Source organism: Hylaeus anthracinus, unplaced genomic scaffold (assembly GCF_026225885.1).
Source record: "Hylaeus anthracinus isolate JK02 unplaced genomic scaffold, UHH_iyHylAnth1.0_haploid 4, whole genome shotgun sequence".
Taxonomy (NCBI): Eukaryota; Metazoa; Arthropoda; class Insecta; order Hymenoptera; family Colletidae; genus Hylaeus; species Hylaeus anthracinus.
This window is the reverse complement of record NW_026535289.1, coordinates 9779658-9803365: the sequence shown is the minus strand read 5'-3', so window position 1 is coordinate 9803365 and position 23708 is coordinate 9779658. Positions and strand designations below refer to the sequence as shown.

The 23708-nt window shown below is 42.8% G+C and overlaps 1 protein-coding gene across 3 annotated transcripts in view; it reads right to left on the bottom strand.

The window, feature by feature from the left end:
• LOC128894757 (uncharacterized) overlaps nucleotides 1-23708 on the bottom strand; it is a 356479-nt gene that overhangs the window by 322704 nt on the left and 10067 nt on the right. The window contains exon 1 of one of the 3 annotated variants that reach the window (XM_054156732.1): nucleotides 9516-11408. The exons of 1 other annotated variant lie outside the window; for it this stretch is intronic. In XM_054156732.1, the coding sequence (XP_054012707.1) occupies nucleotides 9516-9554 (39 nt within the window). In that variant the 5' untranslated portion in view covers nucleotides 9555-11408. Of the gene's footprint in view, nucleotides 1-3548; nucleotides 3654-9515; nucleotides 11409-23708 lie in introns of those variants that run through there. One more of the 3 variants, XM_054156730.1, reaches the window with a different exon arrangement.

The following is a 23708-nucleotide window of genomic DNA, read 5'->3' as shown; positions in this document are numbered from 1 at the left end:
GGAGTTTATGACACTTGTAAATCTTTATTAGTATTCAAGGGGTAGCTTTATAGGGAAAGCTTATTTTTAAAAAACTAGATATCATATAGTAGAAAAGTTATAGTGTATTTAGACTTCAAAAAATTATTCTATTAAATATTTTATCAAATTATGAAAAATGTACGACACTGTTTTCGATCAACGATGAGTAATTTCAAACAGAAGGTCGAAGTTACCAAACTTTTCCAGTGTAATTTTGTCAGTGTGTAAACACGCCAATATTAGAGAGTTTTGCAAATTCCAGCATTAAAATCTTCCATTCTGCATTCTTCATGGATCCTCGTTCCCAAAACTTCCCAAATGTTCTTAAACGTATACGCTCAGGCGAGTACCATAATGGCGGCGTTATCGGTAGCCACCGATCGAAATGAACGAAACAACACCGTTCGGAACGATTCGTTTCCACCGTTTCGCTAATTATCTTAATCGAGGGACAAGGTTCCCGCAATTACCAACGACCTCGGCTTTACCGCCCGTCGATTCGCCGCACGTTCGATGCTCTCTCGAACAAGTCGAGCGTGAAACCTCGTGAAATTCGAGCTTAAATTTCACCGAGGAACCATTGACGTGTCCGTGGCCGATCGTCGCGAAATAAGGTTATTGAGATACAATCGCGGTCAGCTAAAGCGAATATAGAGAATCTCTTCTCAGGTAGACACCGATGATCACCGAGTAACAGGCACACCGGGTCCTGTGGCGACGTATCACGTTCAAAAGTAGAGAGAAATTTCGCTGGGAAAAGAAGCGAGCGCGGGTGGCCTGCGAAACCCACGAGGAGAGCCTTCGACGTTCTTGCAAGAGTTGCAAGTCTCGGATCAGGCGGTTCCCCAACTTTCTGATAACGCTACGTCATCCTCCAGCATGTGCTTTTTGTACACAATGATGTTGGAATATACTGGAAGAAGATGGGGGATTTAAAAGTTTCTGGATTGGGATGAAAGTAACTCTGTACGTAAATAAGCGAATTCAGTTCTGGAGAATCGAGAGCACAGATGTGCAAACAATAGCGAGGATGAGTAATTTGAGGAACAATATTTTTTTTTGTTAATAAATATCTTTGTGAAGTAAGTTTAAATCCTTGTTAGTGTTCAGTTTGGGCAGTTCTGTAGGGGTAGCTTATTTTTTAAGAGATAGATGTCATACAGTAGAAAAGTGTATTTGGTCATCGACAAATTATTCTATTAAATATTTTATCAAATAATACTATTCATCGGCAGTAGTGCCATTCGTCTAGTTTCTAAAAATTCTACTCCGATTCAATTCCAATCACCAGAACCAGACGAGTCCGCGTTATTCGTAAACACTGAAATTGTATTTCCGAAGCGTTCGCTGTCTACGACGTAAAACTGGAAAAATTTGTCTGGAAATAGCGCGAAAATTGCTATGGACTCTCCCGAGGCAAATTGAATCTGCCAAGCCCAGCGCCCATTGGTCTGCTCTTTGTAGCTATCCGCGATTCGTGGACAGAGGGAAGCGAAGTTTGGCTCGGTTCCAATGAAGTTTCCATTATAGCGCGCCGCGGACGAAGCGGAATTTCATTCACGAACCACGTACAGATTCGTCGTGCACGCTACGCTGGTAACGAGTGTACGTGATCACCATAATACGAGGCATTGGATAAATCGTGGCTGATTTATCTACCCTGCCGTAGACACGTTGGGAGCACCGATAAAACCGATAAGGCGATAATTGAATTTAGGTAATAGTTTATAGACAAGTTCGAAGGAATTTCAAGAGGAATTTAAATTGGGGTTGAATTGAAATTTTTTGGATTTTTCGAAGCTTGCATTCTCTAAGCTTCATGATACTCTCTACACCCTTTATGGGATGAATGTTATTTTATTTTGGAATGCAATTGGTAGAAATAATTTCCTAGAAAATAAAGAAAATGGGCACTGTGACTCAAAGGCACATGGATTTATAAACACACCCCTTCGGTTGTATCCAATCCTGCAGGAAAAAATCATGACTCATAGTCTTTATAAACAGATTCATCATTAACCATATCATTTAATAAAAGGAAAAATGCGTCGATAATAAAATTAAATCGACCACTGAAAAGATGTGTATAATAAAGATTGCGCCTTTGGAAACACCAATGGTTATAAGTACATTCCACCTAATTGTACACATTCCGGTACAAACTGAACTAATATTCCCTTCAAACACATTATTTAACAACCGCGAAAGGCCAAAAAGCGCACAATCTACAAACAGAGCTAGGACTGCGAACTGCGAGCTGTCTGAACCTCAATAACCCCCAGGGTTGAAAAGTGAAGGCGAAAACACTCGCCTGGGTGGGTAAACCACCGGCGTCCTAGAGCGAGCGCGAACCAGTATCCCAAATATTCGCCACCGGGTACGGAGATTCACGGGAGCGGAAGTCGCCTTCCGCTGGCAGCTCGATAAAAGAGCGGGTTACGGTTGGCTCGTCGAAACGCGCAGTCCAAGGGCAAGGTGAGGCTGGAGGGTCGAAAGGGGTTGGAAGAAACTAGGAGGACGGGGACCAGGGTTCACAAAGCGACGGACGCTTCAAGGGAGAAAAAGCTTTTTGCTACGGGGTTGGAGTTCCCCGAAGCGACCACAATTCCTGGAGGTTGGGGGCGGCGAGGGGACTCAGGGGGTGTAGGATCGATTTTAGCCCCACCCGGATGGAATAGACAGAGTAGAGGAGGCAGTGCCCTCGATCCTCTCGCGCTGCTAGACGAGGCGGAGGGTACACTCGGGGTAGCGTGCTTTATAATAAGATACTTTATCGACGACGCGACGGATATAAAATTGAGAAGTATATCATCTGCCTGCAGCAACCAGCTTTCTTTGAAGGAAGTTGTAGGCGTGGAAGTCGAAGGTCTTTTTGCGAGTAAGGGTGGTTAATTTTGACTTTAAGGAAAGGACTACTCCTTGCACTATAGACAGTCACTATCGAGCCTGTGTTAATTATAAATTGTAAAAGATATTGTAAGTTTGTTAAAATAAAAGTGGAGCTAATTCTAATTCCAGAGGAAGCTACCGCATGTATTCCTAAAATTATTTTTAATACATTCAATGAATATACAATTACAGACGACCTTTGAATGAGATGTACGAACCACATTTAAAGTGTAGAAACGTGTACATGAAAAATCGATCACACTCTTTCGATTCAAAAAGACATCTTCCGACTTGTGAATGAATAAGCTCAATTTATTTCAATCAATCACCGCTCTAAGTAAATAGTTGAAGGATAAAATAAATAAGAGTTTTTGCGACTACAAAACAATCAGCCTATAATTCATGTGCACAGAAGCTTGTCCACAAATATTTTCCAAATCCTAAATCCACTACACCCTATTTACACTTAACTTAAGGGGTACTTGAATAACTCAAGCATGTTTTGGCCGGATCAATTTGAAATTTTCTGGGGATATTCTTGAAATGTTCTACTTCGAGCAAATACCTGGGAATACCAGTTTCTAAAATTTGTAAGTACCCCTCGCCTCTTAAGCAAGCTACCCTTACATAAGTGCTACCTGTGCTTTGAAGATGGAATTCCTACAGCATCGAATCCCCTTTACTACCGCTTTCTTATCTCTGGCCCACCTCAATATACAATGACACATTCTGCGCATCGAATAACAAAAGAATAAGAATTAACCAATCAATCCACATCACATTTAATCTTCATATTCAACCTTCCTGTTAACTTTAACAAACTTTAACGAAACGCGTCTCCCACAGTTCTCAGCAGTCTTCCGGTCGATAATTCCTTTGTCGTTTATTATTACACTCACGCGAGGTATACAAACCTCTGGATGTTTCGCGAACGATGTTACGTATGAAAATATTGACGAACGAATATACTGTTAACGTTTGCGCGGCTATTCCTGGAGCAAGTGTTCTCCCGACGAAACTTAAATAGCCAACTGCAGACACGATTATTGATTCGAAACTGCATCGACCCTCCTTCTACCCTCACGGTGCTGGCCAATGCACGGTTCTGTTGGCCTACTTTGACTAACATGCGAACGCGAACTGCCATGCCCCGATGCTGGCAAGTGGAAACACTGTGAACAGTTTCGCACGCGACAGACGACAATTCGAGGTCTGACAATGCACTGGAACGCGATCGATTCCCCAGTTTACAAAGGAATACGTGACGTTGCGCGTCGAAAAGCTGTGCCATCGAGTCGGGGAAATAGCGACAGCAACCGGTGGGAAATTCGCGATGAAAATTGTTGCACCGTTGTATTTTCCCATGCGTTGAGATCGTCAACCAAGTGAGTAGGCAGTCCAAAACAAGTATAATTCATCAAATTAACCCTTTGCATTCGAGGCCTTTTTTTCTGGTATCTACCAGCAACTCGTGATGCTTTCTTAGCATTCTATTGCCACGAATGCTACGATTATACTGACTTCGAAAATGAGATCTCTAATTTCAGATTTGAGAATCAGATCACCTTTGCCTCAACGACAATCATTTTATTGGCACTTCGAGTTCCAAAGAAATTAAACCTAAAGAAAACCTAGTGGTGACTGAGAGTCACCTCTCGAGTGCAAAGGCTTAAAACTTCTAATAGTTGCAGAGCCACCAGTCATCAGCATGAAAATACTCCCCCAGATAAGGTTGCCATCTTGAATGAAAATCTACATCCCCCAAAAACACAAAAATATTTTCACTCTCCCCAAACACTACTCCTTCACACACCACAAACCCAAACCTCTTCCAACTCTCATTTCCTCCACAATTAATTCCCAAGACTTAACGCCTCCACCCCCGCAAGATACATAATGAAAAGCCCCGAGGTAACCGAAGTAAATAAGCATGTTTATCCGCTTCATTATTCCCTGGCATGCATTAACAAGACACACGATTCCCGATTTAACGATATCAATAGAACACACCCGTGGAATCCAACGAGGCCTGTGAACACAATCGTGCGGCCGTTACCCTGTTAACAATCGTCCCAAGGTTTATCTATCGCTCCGCGCGAAGACAAGAGGCGAAGTTACGACGGCTGGGACGCGATTACACCGATCATTCCCGCTTTCTCAAATTTGCCTGGCCCGTCCCAGCCGCGAAACGGCTCGCGATTCGTCTTAATGAAACACGATTATCGTTCGGGCATTGTGCGCGGATCAGCGCTGGCACACGTGCGCCGATGCAACAATCGGCGGGCCTCAAAGACACCCACCCCAGGTTTGAACCGATTCACCTGAAAGCGGAGCCGCTCGTAACTCGCGATACGCGGACGTTTATGCTCGGTACGGTTAGCAGCTTTATCGCGTTGAAAAACGGATGGGAAAAGTTAGCTGGAACGATATGTAACTCCCGCCGCGCGGCTGTGTCTGCGTCGATTCGCGTTTGTAAGCGTTTGTTTGTGCACACGCGGTGCCCCAGCGTGCTTCTAATTATCGCTCCAGTATAACGTACAACGTATTATGAAACGGCTCTATAAATATCATCGAAACAGCCCTATTAGCGGCATAATGCAAACTTTCCTGCATAAATTATCGCCAGACGCGAACGGAGAAAGCCACTTACAGCTTAATTCATTTACCGTTTCTAATTACCGTACGTTGCATCGCCGCGGCAGGCTCGAGGAGGATATCGTCTATCGCGGAGGGCAACGCTTTTGCGATTTGGAGCAGTTTTGGATTATGCTTGAGGATGAATAGAGGACTGTAGTAATGAAAATCGCCAGGTTCAAGGGAATGCCCTAATAGGGCAAGAATAACCGTACAAGAAAGTATGTCGAATATGGTATGTATTAATAATTAATGATAGCAGAAGACTCATTAGATTGAAGAAGCTTTTGAAAATAATAAGAAAAGTCATAAAGTTTTGTATTGTAAAATATTACAATAGGCGCATGCATTATACACAGAAACTCTAAACAAGACTCTCGACTCTTCCTGAGTCTTATTCAATTATTTCTTTCTTACATCTACAATTTGACTCTATACGATATTCTATAGTATAACGTTGAAATGTACACGACATATTATACATGATGGAACGATAATAATAAATAAAAAAAATCTGCCTACCACCACTCGCAAAAAAACCCCACGAATGCATCAGAAATTTTCAGATTTCCCTCCGCAACCCTTCTGCTCGAAAGCAATTGAAATTAATGCCGCCCCATCGGTGGTATCGTCCTAATCCCTGTGCCCTAACGCAATTTTCCACTTAATAAAGCAATGAATCGTCGAAGGGTACGCGTCACCAGTCGAGAGAAGCCTGATTGATGCGGTCAAGCAGAAAACTACACGAGTCTGAAAAGCAAGAGCTGCCGGATTCACCCCTTCGCGAATGCGTCGACGACGGAGTAACGAAGTGGCAATTAACGTCGAACGTCGCCGACGAAACGAACAACTGCTGCGAAACTGACGCGACGAGCCTCGAAATGAAATTTCGAGGAGAAGGTCCTTCGGCTTGGTGAATTTTCGGGTCGTTGAATTTGAGACGAAATAGCGTTCGAAATTAAAAGATTTCTCTGGGACTTTGTTTTTTAATAAAGCGTGAGTGGCGTGGAATATATCAGGTTCTTGCCGCAAATTGTTCTTATATTTAACAAAAAAAAAGCTATAGAAATTTTATAGTGACGATGTAATGATTTCCAGAAAAGTGGAAAAAGAGTGTTCACATTTTTTCATAACACTTAAAGATGTATTTCACGAACTACTTTGAATAGCAGAAACATAAGTGGCATAAACTTGTGAGATATTCCATCCCTCGTGATTAATATATTACATTTTATTAGGCATCCTAACAAAAGCTAAGAGCACAAGCTTCGATCCTGATGCAAAGTCCCAATTTCCACATCACCCTATACATCGTCTCGCTTCGTTCCATCGACCATGCAACGTGGAGCAATTGCCCAACTTTTAAACGTTAATTGGAAATGAGTTTGTTACATACTTTACACGACGACAGGCCACAGGAGACCAACGAGCAGAGAGGCGTAGAACACGATGAGAGACAAGGTATATTAGATTCGTGTCGAAAGCCTGAAACGAGCGCAGCGTGTCTCCTAGCTCGGTTATTAATTAACTAAGACTCGTTGGGATCTCCAGCGGTCGGTTTTTCCGCGATGTTCAAACGTTAGGTATCGTGCAATCGCGTGGTCGATGAAGAAACTATTGAGGAACTTATACTGGGAAGCATGGGAGACATTGCCCCATGGGTGGAATTGAAATTCAAGCATTGAATGTTAAGAAAAGATTGTAGAACATAAAAGAACATAAAAGAACATAATAAAATATTCTCTACTAGAAACACACACCGATACAACAATTTTCAATATAGAAAATAAATTCAAACACAACAAATCGTTGTCATGAGTTATGTAAACCGAAAGCAAATAACAATAGTGGATTTATGTACCTCTTTACAGAAATTGGTTTGGATTGCTTTACATATAAGACCGTCGAATTCTAAGGTACTAATCCTCCTAACATCCTAGTCGCAGCAACACCTGGGTGAATACGACCAATGCAACCGAGCAGAGTAACCTGTACCTGATGCACGCCAATAAAGAGAGCGTACCAGCAATCTGGCAAACTTCGAAAGCAACCGTGACGAAGGAGACCGCAGCTTCCACGATTCGACGAAGAATGCAGCAACGTCTCACGATTACAACGCGCTGGAACTTTCTAGAAAACCGATGAAATCCCGGTGCCCTGGATCCGGGGAACGTTATTACCGAACAGGAATCTTCGGGAAACCGGAAGGGAAACGTTCTACCTAATCGCTGTTGAGTACACCTTAAAGGGGTGTCCACCTTCGCAGTTTTGACCACTCGATTGTTTTAAAAATGATTTTCTGGAGTATTAAGTTGAAATTTGAAATGATAGTCTTGAAAAATAAAATAAGATACTTGATATATTATTATCAAATAGGTGGTAAGGGGACCCAGAAAATATTAAATTAAATACATCGTCTCTTAGACATAATGGAATTGTGTTTGTTATGTGTTTTTCAGAAAGTATGCTATTGCTTGTTGAATGGATAGAATATTAGCGAATATGAACATTAATTAATTTAATGATAGGTGTTTTAATGTATATCTTCCTAATTTTATTATTTCTAAATTTGAGCGATGATTTAGTGATGATGTAAACAAATATGATACAAGTACGCACATAGTAGTGGTCAAAGTATAGCTACCGCTGCTTAAGTTTAACTTTTAACTTACTCCAATATATCAACAAAACCTGTTACTTTAAAAAATTCTATTAAAAAAATAACGATAAAATTCACAATATTGACCGCAATAATGTCATCGTGAAAAAGTAAGGACTAATTTCGTAACGAATGGCTCGATCATCACACAGCAATTTTCTACCCAACTCCATCTCACACTTCATCGACCCCGAGATGCTACAATGTAGGCTATTCTCCTCGAACAACCCCTAAAAAGTCACAACATCATCGTCGGAAGCAACGCCATTCGACCAAAAAGCAATCCACGGAAATTGCAGTGAAATCGTTCATTCGTCGCTCGACCTATCACCGTCGTGACATCGGGGGGAAAAAACGAGCCATCCGACGCCGACGACTTCGTCGACACCATTGACAAATGGATCCCAAACGTTAACGACGCCCCTTTTGGACGACAGCGTCTATTTACCTTGAGCTTGCACAATTTAAATGTTACTCCTATTTTGGAGAGTATTTAAAGTTCCACGATTAACATTGTTTATTATTTTATCATTGCATGTTATATGAATTTCAACTGTGAATTACAGAGTCAAAGAAGTTATTGTAAAAGCATTAATAAAAGCTCCTATTTTGAGAAGTATTTTGATGTACAGAATATTTTTATTTGATTGTTGTAATAATAAATGGTTTCAGATGGAGAATGAACTTGAACCACTGCATATTTTATTTGATAGATAGAAAATTCGTGGCCCATGCTGGGGTTGAAAAAGTCTCCTGTTTCATTTAAATCAGGAAGCCACTTCCAATCGTTTAATGTCCCCATTTTAAATAGAACTATTGCATTACTCATCCCATAATAAATTTTCTGTCCATATGAAAAAAATAAAACTCATACTACCCCCACGATAAAAGCGACCTCACACAAAAGTCCCCACAATGGTCTACATGTTAATCAAGGAGCAAAAAGATTAGTGTACCCATCGTTACTAATTCTACACATAATCCAAAACCACAGTTTCAATTTATAATACATAGCTGTTATAATATCTGTCGTGTGTTCTTCCTCTAAGAGTCGTTCTTTGCGATCAATACGTCACTTGTAACTATGTTCAATTCAATTTTAATAAAGTCCGACCTTTGAATCGTTGGATGAGTTAGGTTTAGCATCCCCGATTTAGCTGTGCGAGACATCCTCCCCAGGACCACGGGGTGATTTTTCCCTGGGTCGATAAGGTTCGAGTAACGGTGAGAGACGGGGCATGCGAGGGGTCAGGAGTTCGGAATAGGAGCACGGAAAGTGTGTTCTGGCGTTCGTGGACACGGTTGTGTGTACCTTCTTCCGGCGCAGCAGCTTCCAGTCGAAGTGACTCATCCTGTTCGGCTCGTTAGCCTCTCTTTTATCGTCGGTTCGTTCGCCTCGTTCGGATACCGCGGCTCCTTTCGTCCTGTTCCAGGTTCTCTCTCTCGTGTCACCCGGTCTCTAGATTTATTCCCACGGTGTGCACCACGACGTCGGAACGGCGTCGTCTCGTCGACCAACGGGCAACCAACGTGGGCTAGGTTTCGTTGACGCGGCTCAACAACGACCACGACGAGGAACACGACCGACACGAGACGCTATGGACGCTGCATTCCCGACACGGCGTCCCCGCGAGCCACCACGTTGAAATCCTCATTGTTCTCCGCTCTCGCGCCCGAGGATACGTGTCCTTGGCATGGACAGCGGCATCCGCCCACTCGGGATGCACGCGAGCTGGGATCCACCGCGAATCCTGGCACCGTCAAGTCGCTCGGAGAAGCCACTCGCCAAGGCCTCCTCCGATTTTTACTCAGTAAACTCGAGTCTACGTTTCTCCTTTTTCCAGGGCGCTGGCGTTCGCCTCTGACGCGCGGAACAGTCCACGTTAACCTTTCAACCGCTTGGAACGCATCCAGACCCTCGAGACGGGGAAAACGCCTGGTTTATGAACTGTCCGTCTCGCCAAGGCGATCCCCAGAGTCCTTTTTACGAGGATCTTCGGGGGGCAGGATTATAATAATAAAAAATAAATTGCGACGTCGAGTCTACGCGGAGCCTCCTCTCGCTGCTCCTCTTGTCGAGCTTTCACAAGGTTGGGAGGCTAATTCTACCATCCGTAGCATCCTTTATCCCCTGGTTTCCCCTTCGACTCTGACTCGAAAGCTCTGGCAGCTTTCAAGCTTCGTCGCACGGGAGCGGAAGCTCTCGCGACCGCCCGACGAAATATCCATGGCGATGCACCGTAGCGTGATGATAGACACAACTAACTGCGCTCACCAAACCAACCCCTACCGTGACTGGACGACACTTCCCCAAACGCGTAACGGAGGCCCCGACACTCGCCTTTATCGCGAACGATCGATGCCCGAGCCGGGAAAATGATCAACGCGACGGGTCGCACACCCTTGCGCCGAGCAGCAACTCGAGTGACACCTTTCGCGTACGTCGAAAAGTCAGTCTCGCGGCCACGGAAGGGCATAAGCCTTCGCGAGCCACTCACTCGGCCCTCCTGATGCCCTTTCGCGAGACGATCACTCCGTTCGCGTACAAACACTTCGGAACGGTCGATTATCGACTGACCCCGTTAAGAAACGCGTCCAGGGACGCTGGTTCGCGATTCGCGACGAAGAATTCGCGAATCGCGGTGGATGGTTCGAGGGACGAAAGGGCGTCGCGAACGAAGGTGTCATGAACCGGTGGATGCAGGGCGGCGTACTGTCAAAATATCTCCCGTCTCGATGGGAGACCACGACGTGCAGGGCCTCTACCAGCGGCGCACAGCACGGGCATGCGTGATGACGCTCGCCGTCCCGACGCGGGGATAATCGAACCGACTCCCGTCGACTCTCGACCGCTGCCCCAGTGAATGAACGTAACGCGCGAGGGGGTGACAGGCGACTGGGGGTCTGCGTGGCACGCGTTATTTTATTTTCGAGGAGGTATGGGCATGGTCTGCATGGAGTAAAATGGTGCAAGGTGAGGGTTGTGGGGTGATAGCAGCCTTGGACTTTGATGGAGGTATTGTAGTTTAGTCATAAGATCTGTTTTTTTTTTCATTTTGATTGCGATTGTGTAGGATTTCGTAGTGACAATGACAGAAGATGTGATTAGCATAGGTTGCTGGGAGCATTAGGTGTAAGACTGTATTACCTGCCTTGATATTCACACATTTATGGTTTTCTTGGTTAAGTAGACATATTTTCGCGACATTTTATTACGATAAAAACCTTGTAAATCCTCAATCTAATCTCCATTGCAATGGATCTGAATATATAACTTGAGTCTCAACCTAATGGTCATGACAGATATAGCAGTTATTTCCTAAACGATTGTAAATATAAAAAAATGTTTTAGACAAATATTGTATGATATGATAGAATCCATGTGGTGGTGATAATTATGTGACCTCGAGATCAATATTCCACGGAATCCAATTTCCGAAGTTGGTCACGGAAAGTTTTGTGAGTCGAATGGGAATAATAATCGCGCCTGGATGCATAAGTCCGAGGGGTCATAGAGGCAAACGATCTTGGAGAGTCCGTGTAATCGCACGATACGCTTTCCCACGGCGTAAAGTATCAGGCAAAAGGCCACGATATTGTTTATCAATGTCGAGAAGATTTTACGGTTTAATGGCGCCATTGTACGTCCCCGCGAGCCGGCGAAACGTATCTGCGTTGTATATCGGCGAGGAAAATACATTTTGTCGGATTTAAAGCGACGATTGTCATCGGCGAACACAAAGGTTACGACTCTTCTGCTTCGCGATGCTCGCGTGACTATGAAATCACGGCTCTTTAATGTCGTCGTTCAAACCGCGATGGAAGGCGGAACGTCGTCGGGGACTCGTGTTTCGTTAGATCCCTTGTTCGGGCTCATCGCTTCGCGACTCGTCATTCTTGGACTCACGGTTAATTGAATGACTCTTTCACGGACGATCAAATTGCCGTATCACCGCCGACAGCGTGGCTTTCGTCGAGTTTGCTCGACGTTATACTCGATGTTACGTTCTCCGTTATTTCCGCGAAATTTCTCGCGTCGAGCTGACCGAGGTGATAGCCGATTCGGGAAAGGACGCCATTGTTTGTGCGCGAGAATTGTTTTAACGCTTCCTGCTGTAACATGTTTCATATTTTTTGAGGCGTAGGCGTGTAGAAAATTTAACAAACGTGTACATTCTATCATATTTTTTAAACCATAATGGTTTTTCACTTCCTTCACTATCGTTTATGTGTACTTTAATAATATATACGATATAAAATATGGATATGATAGATATGAAATGGTATGGTACTATATCATATTTCTTAAATCATAATAGTTTGTTTTTTTACTATCGTTGACGTGTTTTTTAATTTATGTTAGAATTGACACCACTGTCGTTGCAATTTTCACCATTATAGCCAATGATAAATTGTGACATTTGACAAAGTGAGTAATTAATTTATATATCTCACCAGATAGTAACTATACTTGAAAAATGAAAATATAGAAATAACTACAACCTTGAGCTGTACTAAAACCATTTTGCTCCAAATTTTACAATTTATATTCCAACCCCCCAAAGATCGAAGTATCAGTTTTGTTACTTTCGACAGAGATTTCTCCGCAGATAACACAACAGAGACAATTTTCTTTTGTTTTCTTAACTTTCCAAGATCTTCTAGATCTCGCCTCTGTCTAAATCCCTCCGTTCCATTTCGATCCATTCCCTCAAGGGACTTTTCCAGGCCCCGATAGCGCGTCTCCTCGAGCCTAATTCGCAGTGGAAGCATGTCGTGACCGTTCCCAGTCACGTTGCCATACCGAAAACACACAGCGATTAATTCTTATTTCAATCGCGCTATCGAATTCAATCTCCGCGCACCGGTGTGCAACTGCGCACCGACCGTATTCATACTCGTGCTCGCGAAAGCTATTCCGATAGCTTCCTCAAACTCACATTTCAACAATGGAGATTAATTCATACTCCTTTCAGTGCAAATCAGACTTCAATCTCCTGTTCTCCAGACCGCGTCCATTATGCCCTCCCCTCGCCGAGCCTCGTGGCTCCTATCGCTTCCTACCTGGGCAATTTAACCCCCTGTGGCAGACATTTTAAAGCGTGAGTATTTAAAATAATTTGGGAGAAAGATATACTTTGGCCAGTTTATAGATTGCATTTCGAATAAATGAATTGTCACGTGTGCATTAAAGAAATAAGAGCAGTGATGTAATGGCAATGATGGATTCTTCATATTCTTGCTGGTGATTATGAAAGTGCTCATTTTGTATAGCACGGATTTAGTTTGTTATATTCTGAAAGAATTTTTGCAAAAGAACAGTACCTTGAATTGCTGATGAAGTTGATCACTGTAAGATTTGTCATTTTGGATTTTTCTCTAAGAAAGGAACACCAATAGTTTATAGAAATGATATAAAATTATTACTTTTTCAATTTACTAGCAACCCTTTCAGTCGTAACATCTCATATAAGAAACAAGGCAGGAGAATCCAGAGTTCCCTATTTCCCTGAATAAAATTTGAATAAATATCGTATACCTAAAAATTGTTTGCTTGACCAAAACACACGAATGAGAACACGAAAGATCCAAAATAATAAACGAAATGCTGGATTTTGAAGTAAACATTATATAAACAATTTCTGACACATGCCTTCCCTCCGTTTACCTTAAATGAAATTTATGATTACTTCCTAGTATCACTCGACAGATTAAAAACGCTTATAGAAATGGACGTCGTGGCTTTCTTCGCGTGAATTTATTATCGAGAACACTGATCACTGAATATTTAAGGACCTCGCAAAGGTGAAAATGGACGATGCTTGTGATGTGTAGGATTTTCACTTGTCGGGCGATCACGCGAAGCAATTCGCGTGAGATGAAAGTACGAGAAATGAGTAGTCGCTGCGGATCCGCGAGATAAGTACGAGGAACACGGCACCCGATAAATTTCGCTCACTTTTGTTGAGCGACGAAGCCACGGCATTGGAAAATAAAAAACGTTATTAACCTGTCTGTTTCTGTTACTTTATAATGGGTGGTTAAAAGGAAACAGTTACTCGATGATCAACGAGTTCGCAAGTCTAAGAGGCGATGCTGTCGATAGTAATTATCACCTTATACGAGTTCCCGTTTTTAATCTGCAGTTAATCTACAATTTTTTAATCCTATACCTTATTTAATAAGAATAGCTACCTCTCCAAATTTGGATCCAACATAGCATAGTCAGAAAAATTCGAAAAATAATTTGCTCGAGCGTCAGATAATCGTTATATTTGAAAATGCAACAAAATTCTTTTCCCGTTATTCGACACGGATTCGAGCGAATGCGCGCGCATAAAATTGAGAAGCGAGTATACTCGCCAGACTGAGTGGCGCCATCTGTCGCAGCAGGTCTGCACCAGGCACGCTTCTTCCGCGTTTCATCAACAATGCAGACTCGGTCGTGATAGAGCAAGCGGTCCCCGGAATGCTGGGCCGCTAACGAGAGAGTCATCGCGAATTTGCATGCTAATCGAGCCACGTTATCCGCCTTCCACTCAACATTATCGCGAACAATTCGACCGTTCCTACTTCCTGTACACATAACAAACCTACCATCTCTGAATTGTAATAAAACAGCCCAAGAGAAGCTCTACTAATTCTTACAATATCACGCGAAGGAGTACTTTATGGCTATTATATTTTAATTTTGAAAATTCACCCTGAAATATGCAAGTATATTTTAGATATTTATGAAACAGTTGGATATCGTAGGAATATATTCCGCTGCAGAGAGCTTAAAAATTGTTTCGACGAAGTTTGACAAAAATTCAAGATGGACGCGAGGACGTGTGAACATAAGCGACGTAGCGAATGGGGAAAAACGATTTAGATGTAGAGGATGCTTGAGAAATAATTCAGTTTGGTTTATAATTCGAGGAGAGATAAAATTGGTCGATTTGAGACACGTATGAGTTTTGATCAAAGATTATCTGAAAATAATAAGGGGTACGCAATGCAATAATGGAAGTTGCACAAGTACTAGATTGAAAAAACATCGAAACACGTCGGAAATCGGATACAAAAGAAATAGGAATATTCAGAAATCAAAAAATGTACAGTGTGGTCCAGAAAAAAGAAGACCTCAATGTACCTCAAACGCTAACACACCTGTAAAATCAACGATTATCAAAGATTTTGAGAACCTGCATCCCTGCAGCAAAACATGCGCCGTTCGCATAAAATTGCTCATGTTTGCGCCTGAAAATGGAGCACCGCGTAAAGAGTTTCGAGGGATCGAGTTCAGCAGTAAGTCTTGTCTCTAAAACCGCAAATTACAACAGCGGAGGACCGCAATGGGGGGAGGCACGTGAGCGATTCATCGCAACGGGGATCGCCACGAGTCGAGGACCGACGTAAAGAATGTGTACGGCCGAGCGTAGCGCTATGATTCAATTACGGGGTAACCGGCATCACGATCACGTGTAAATCAAGATAAATCGCTGTTGTACCGGCTGGCCCGGTTCGACGATGTTGCGATACCGCTGCCGGATAGCAATCAAATTGTCAGACGCTCTGAGTGCGAATCCCGCTCCTTCGCTTGCTCTAAATGTACGTGAACCATCGCCATCGTCGCGAATCGACCATTAGATGGGGATCCTTTGTTGCCAGGAACCAATTGACACCAGATGTGGATAATGCGGATTTAATAAAGGATCATCCCTCGTGTGAAAATCCTTTGTAGGGCTATAGTTAACTATGGACTCATCTGGTACTTCTACAAAAAAATTCAAGTGGAAACTCGACCAATTACAAACTGAAGGTATCAGACTAAGTCTAAGTGACTATGGAGCAAATGTGGCTGAGTTGAACCTGATCTATTTGAAAAATTATGCTACCCTTAAGTATCATTCAGTAAAGATAGACCTTTATTAAAATAGATTCTAAAAAATACCTATGGCAACCCATTGAAAATAAATAAGAATATTATTTTATTCTAGACAGTTTGCAAAAAATATTTCTCAACTGAAGCAATCCATGTAGACTCGAAATAGAATTAAAGATATTTAATGAAGCGAACCAAGAGAGGAAATGTGCAATGAAATAAGAGCAAATCATGTTGAATAAATTGAAGCATTCGTTATTTAGATCTGTGATAAAGACTTAGACCAGAAGCCACAGCAGTGACGCGAGTAACAGTGTTAAAGTTTCCTCCGCGAGTGTTATTGTGGCTGCGCGGCTGATTGCGTCGAGGATCTTAATGAGCCGAGGAAGCTTCTTTCGCAATTGATTTGCGTCAGTCAGCGTAATGTGCGCTCTCGCTCCCGCTCTTTCTCTTTCCGTCCTATGCACGCACGCGCATCGTTATTTTTCCAGTCGATTTAAGAGGTATAAAGGTGCGCGAACGCGAATGATTAACGCACGTAATCAATGTCAGCGTGAAATTTTATATGCGCTTCTCGCAAACGCCGATCGACGCCATTTTGGTGGGATTTAAGTGAATATGTAAATGAGAAAGAATTTCTGACTTTTGCTTTAAGGAAAATGGGAAATCGAAATTCCTAAGTTCAGATTTCTCACGCTTTTCATCTTCTTAAACTGCGATTTTTCTATTGGTTGTCAATTTAAATATCAATAAAATATCAAGAATTTATTTCAGAGGAATAAATGCAAATAGAATAGTAAATCATTGAGCTCAAATTGAAAGTCTGCTTGTATAATAAATTAGCATTTAATATTAGTGAAAAAATTATGAAATGAATATAGTTCCTATATCAATTCCAACCATTCGCCAAACTATCCTAATTTTAAAATCTCCAAATAAATCACATTCTATACATTAAGGATCAATAATCTCTAAAAATGTCTGAAATTTCCATTTCAGATCCACCTATTATAAAACCATCTCTATTTTAAACGTCCATGAATCTGGGACTTTCTAAACATAGAAGGCATTAGAAAGGAATATTAAAAGCAGATCAGTATGATGATTTAAAATACATGAAAATTCATGCCTTTTAATGTTATATGCTTCTCCTAACTTATGCATCCAATATTTTCATTTCAAAGATTTAAACAGTATGGCCCAAATATAACACAGTTTAATCGATAAAAAATTCAGCTTCATTCAACGACTCAGGATGAAAACGCAAGATAAACTTCACGCCTCGCGATTTCTTGAGATTCGAAGATAAGAAAAATTACTGTTCAAAGTATGAATGAAGCCTGGCCTGGTCTCATACTCGCTAATAAAAATATCGTAGAATATGAAATTGAATATCCGTATGGCAATTAAGGTGACGCTTTGAAATTAAAAATACGACGCGAAAGCGCATAATTATCGTAGGCATGTTTCATTAAACAGGTTGTCTAACAAGGATCGCCCTCAATATTTAAAATGCGTTTGCTAATTGACATAATCATGATTATTAGGATTTAAATATTATTCTCCTAACAAATGGAAATCGAGATGAAAGATAAGATTCGTGACATAATTTTCTTCTTAATTCAAACGAATTACATTCCATATACTCTTTTTTCTGGGTTGAAAAATAGATATGTTTGTTTGTTAAGGCCTTTAAAATATTTCTACCAAATTGTATTAAAAAGTCTTTTGCACTGTTAAAGTTTTACTGTTTCAAAATTTTGTTTTGTACTTTTTAAAACTGCATAGAAATTAAGATATATTTTAAGAGACTTGCATTTTGAGAGAAGGACATTTAAAAAAATAAATCTTCGAAGAAAAGACAATGGTTAGCAACGATAACCACCACAAAGGTACTCTCAGAATATGTTACAAATACAGAAAGTAAATAGTTGAAGTGCAAATAAGGAAACTAAATAGTTGGAATGCAAACATAGACAGTAAACAGCCAAAGCAAACGATCGCCGATACCAACCACTTAAATGGACATTTCTTAGACGATGAAACTGATCATACACAGCGCTGCGAAGAGTTAACGACTGAATCACAGATCGCAAACGCAATAAAGAACACCTTGACGCCTCGTAATGATCCACGATTCCTCAACAATCGCTCCTCGATCACAGGAAACGAATCAGAGTTTAACCAATCTCACAGTTATAATCGTTGCAGCGTGAACTGAATCGCGATCGAGATTCTTCTCCCGAGCTAACAATGCGACGAAAGCGCATAATTCGTCCCGATAAAGCCAGGACCCGTTCCGTCAAACGGATCATTCTCTAACGAGGATCAGCCGAGCGATATCTCCGCGATCTAAAGAACTCGCGAATTAATACCTCGGGTAATTGCGTATCTAATTAGAAGCCCGCGCTTATCGCGGCTCATGCGCTTCCTTGTCCTGCGGAAAAATGTTCTGGAATGCGGGACACCTCTGTCGCCACAAAACAATTACACAATTCATGAAACGAAGACTTATGTTTAATTAAAAAATTCTCTGATTAAATTTAAACAAGTTGGAGCAGATATGTTTGAGGAACATGAATGAAATCATACTGAAGTTACAGATAATTGAGTAAATAAAATATTTTCCTCGCGCATAAAATGGTAGGTGTAGAAATGAATTCTGCATGTAATTATTTGTAACTCTTAGTTAAACAGAAACATTTACCCGCAATTTTGTCACGTTCAAGTACTAAACTTCGTAATAATGCATAAGTTTGCACAGGTTCCTTCGATATTTGATTCCGCAACTATTCAGGTATTTACAGATTTGATACCTCGTAACCAGAGTCATTCTTCCCGCTCGCAAACAGTACAACTAATTATTTAATAATTCACCTACAAAACCTTCACCACAATTTCCTCCACTCCTCATCTTTGCTGCACTTTGGCCTCGAATCCGCTCTTAAGAGCACTACCCACCTTTGATTGAACACCCTGTACGTAATATAGCTTGTCCGCTAGATTCCCGTTAAAATAAAAAATAAATAGGGTTCGCATCGGTGAGAAACGACCCGGTGTGTGTCTACCGAGCACTCCTATCGGGGCGAGATAAATAATTATGTAGGTAAACTCCTTCCTGCCGCGATAAATCGTACAGTCGGGTTTAACGCGCGACCTGGACTTCGCCATTCATTGTGTGTCGTCGTCGTCCCGGCGATACCGGCGACGGCGGGGACCAGGGACCGGAGCAACACCCTGATTTCAACCACGTTTCCGTATTTGCGGAAAGTGAAGCAGCGCGCCCGTGATACGCGTTAAACAAAAGGCGTGTGTTGCTTATTAAAGAAACGAACGATCACCGGCGATAATTCGTAACAATAGGCGAGAAACCTCCATTGTACATTGTTCCGATACGCTATCGCGTTTATCATCCGATTGATTTAGTGCCACCGGGGACCACGCCGTGGTGAGAAACCGCCCTGGAGTTAAATCGACAACGGGTAAAACTAATGAACCACGCTGGGAGATGAAAAAACTCAAATAGGAAGCGTGGGACGTCACGCAGGAGACGCGAATGGGATCGAAGACACGAGCTTGCTACCGCGTACGTTCCCTGCGCATGCACGCAAAATCGAACAGATCCCGTTCGACGGAACGTTATCGATCGAAGATCGAACCAGCCTCCCCATCGCCCGGCTGTTCTCCGACTTTACGAGTTTGCACCAAAAACAGTGGCAGTCGCGTGGTGGCGGTCGCACGACAAACCTAAGATCGTAATCAAACGCGTAGATACCCGACCGGGGTCTGATACTTTACTACGGGACGTCTCGCGACGTATGTACACAGAAGCCAACTAAGGGAACGAAGTGTTTCAATTTATCGTCCCTGCCAGGACTCTGTGTACAGTTACTCGTGTGAACGCCGACTCTAATAACATTATAAATAAAGATACGAATCTACGTGTGCGCTTCTTCGCCCTATGCCGTTTCTACCGTTGGTGTCTGTTTACCATAGACCCCGTGGCTGGTCCGCCCTCCATGGCGCGATCAACTGACAATTAAGTGGCCCCCTCCTCTTTGAAACGCTTATGAAACGCATTCTTCATTAACGTTAGAGCCGCTAGCTTCCTACCGACAAGCTAATGGCCATTCTTCCAGCTCTATATCTGAATGGGGATCTCGGAGGTGAGATTGAACTGTCACGCCGGGAACGGAAGTTCTGTCGTGTTTGCTTTGGTACATCAATAGGGAAGCGGTTCACGGTATCAACAAAAAACGGGTGGAACATCTCTTGGAGAGTTTGATTCGTTTTGCTTAACCCTTTGCACTTGGAGCCATCTAATCACAAAATGTCCAAAATAGAGATCTCAGAGCTCTCACAGATCCGGAGAGATCCAGAAGATTGCGATGGATTCAGGAGCCTCTAGGACTTTGAGGAGTCCCAGAAGTCTCAAAGGTCTCAAGTAGGATCATGCCATCCTTGCAATCTACGTCATGGATTAGGAAAGTATCCTGCTGATGATTATGCAAAAAAAAAGTGAATCTAAAATACTGTTTTCTACTTCAATCTCAAAAATGCCAATAGAAGAGCAGCGATTACATCTTTGCACAGCTGTAACAAGCATTGCTACACTCTGTTGCAAGGAAGGACACTTAATCTACCTGCGATTAAGAGGACCTAGCGAGTGCAGCGTTTCCCATGGCTGATGGACGAACCAATGGTTCAATATAAACGACTCCGATCCGTGGGACTCGAAACCAACAACCCCGCCTTGTAGCAATCCCGGAGGCACTAAGTTTAATGCGAGATGGACGACTCTGAACGCCAGAGGCTAAATGAAGATAAACACTGGGTTCATGGAACGCGATGAAGTTGAACCTGTCGAATGAGATACATACGACACCAGATCCGTGGGACTCGATCCTGGACTCGATCGAGTTGGTGAAGAGGAGTATAGATTTAGAGATAGAGCACTCTTGGCTAGATAGACCACATAGAGAAGACTATGGATTCCACAGGTGTGTTACCAGAGAGTTCTGGGGTATTAAAAGTGGGATACTTGGAAACTTTGAGAGCTCTGACCTCCTAGATCCTACAAATTACAAGAACTTCCTCAGTCAAGCCTAAGTTTTGAAATAAATCAGTATCTTCAGTCCCCTGACTCCTTTTTCTCCCTTTTTCAATTGAAAATTGAAAATATTCAACATATTCCCTCCGAGTTTCCAGTCGCTAGTAAGCTCGAAGCCCAGATCGAACGCTCACAGCTGTTATCATCTAGCATTAACCGCCGGTGCCCAACAGGTACGAATTTAATGGCGATCGATCATGCACGCACTAAACTGACCTCGCCTAACTGGCACTCGAATATACCAGTGAAAGCGACACGCACTTCTCGCTGTGGAATAACAACTCCAGAGCGTTGTTTCGCGATGAACGATGGAACCACCCTGCCGGAAGAGACACCCAGGTGATATTAGCCGTTGGTGGATGATCGATGGAACATTGGGAATTTTTCCAGCGAGATAACCCTTAATCAACGGACTGGACACAATCGCGGGGACTTTCGCAAGTGCTCCTCGACACGGTAGAAACGACGTTTGGAACGCGCAATGCCTCATAACTTTGGCTAACAACTTCCTGAGCAATAGCAATAAATAATGCGCGGTACGCGTGCTTCCTCGTTGCCTTGTACCGTTTACCTAGCGTTCTTTAAAAAAAAAAAAGAAAAAACGGTAAATATCGTAGACGAAGACTGGCCTGAATTCTCTTTTCGCGTGAAACTCGTGACTGTGAACGGAATTGTGGACAGCAAGGTGTATGGCCGAGAGTATGCAAATGTTCCAGAGGTTAGGCGAGCGAGCGATCGTTTGCGCGAGATGAATATTTATTACGGGCAGGTGGTGTTCATGAGCCAACGTTTGGGAATCTCGTGGGTTCGTGGAGTGTCTACTGAAACGAAAAATGATGAAGGATGCGTGGGTGGAGGTGTACTTCTTCGAGTTGGCGTCGATTTGTCAACTTAACCCCATAAGCTCAGGATATTTTTCAATCTTTGATAAATCCCAAGAGTCTGCTCTTTCTAAGTGCCATGTTCATTTTCGAAAGGGTGGATCATTTTCATTAATTTATTATTGTAACTGATAAAAAGGCGAATTAAAATTAATTATTTTCGCGAATTATTTTCTCGACAAATCCAACGAGTTCTCAAATCGACCGTCACACGGTTATTATTTACCCTACCATTTCTCTTCGAGAGGCACAAGCAACGCGCGATCGCGACAGGTATGCGAGGAGCAAGCACGCATTCTTCAATGATCCTTCGGTCGGTACGGATCTCGCGATCGCGCGTCCGTGTCTCGTGATCGTCATATTTATTTCTGTGTCTAACTTTAACATATCGTTGATTATCGTAGCTAGGTATTACATCGAACAAAGACATCGTTTCTGCCGTGAGAGCCTTAGTTCTAAGTTCCGTTAGAATATAAGTTAGTTTAGAATATAAGAACCACTGGAATGGACGCTCGAGTTACTCGAGGAGCGTTCTCCACGGGAAACGGATGGAGATTGCGACGCGTGGTCGAAATTCATCGCTTAGCGCGCGTGTGGCGCAACCTTCTTACGCAAACGAAGAACAACGCGGTCTAGACGAGAGATAATCCGCGATCGCGGTTCGCGATCGTTTCCGAGAGAGCCACGGTATTTTATCGAGAGATCTTCTGTTTACCGAGCTGATTTATTCCTCTACCTCCGTATGACGGAATTCATGCTTCGGTGCGCCAAGTGAAAGAAGAAAGGAACGACGATTCCTCGGAAATTAAAGGGGGATGACGCGATAATTTCAGTCGACTTTCTTTTCTTATGGGTATGTGTCCGTTAAAAGTAAAACGTAGTAGAGGTTATTAGTCTGAGCTTGTACGGAAAACGTAGTCGCGAAAGTGATGTTAAAAATAAATGTCCAAGAGAAATTCGGCTTCTTCCGTAAATTCCCTGCAAGATATTTCGATCGTTCCCACTGGATCAAAAGTTACTCTATTTGATATCAGTCCTGAAGCTTCGTCCCCATTCTCCTACAATTTCCTCCAAAACAACCTCCACTTGATCACCCACTCTCCACCCTATCCTCAGCATGGAAGCTTCAGTTCAACCACCTACTGCTCGCCAACTATGTACGCATTCCTCCACCGAGTCTGCATGACCCAAGTAGCGTCACAGTTTCTCCGAACACAATAGAAGGGTCAACCGCGTGCTAAAGTCGGTCTTCGAACTTCCCCCCTACCTCGTCGTTCCTCCTCCGCCAAAAAAAAAAAAAGATAGAAGAATAAGATCGAAAGCAGACATCTCCCACAGCCGTGGTTAGCTCGTCTCGAACTCATTATACAGGCCCGCGGCTTGTAATACAATTCGTCGCAACAATAACGTTCCACGGTCGCGGCGGTATTCGAGGTACGAACGTAACTGAATGCTCTTTCATTGTGTTAATTTAAATTGTTATGCCTAACGCGGCCAGGGCGAGAAGGAGAACCCGGGAACCTTTTGTGCGTCGACTGCTAAGCAACTATCATCAATTATCTTCCGACATTGCGGCCACAGTCGGGCAAGATCTCGTTCGAGAGACGCGCCTCGTTCCATCCTTCGCTGGATCGTTCACCCCGACTA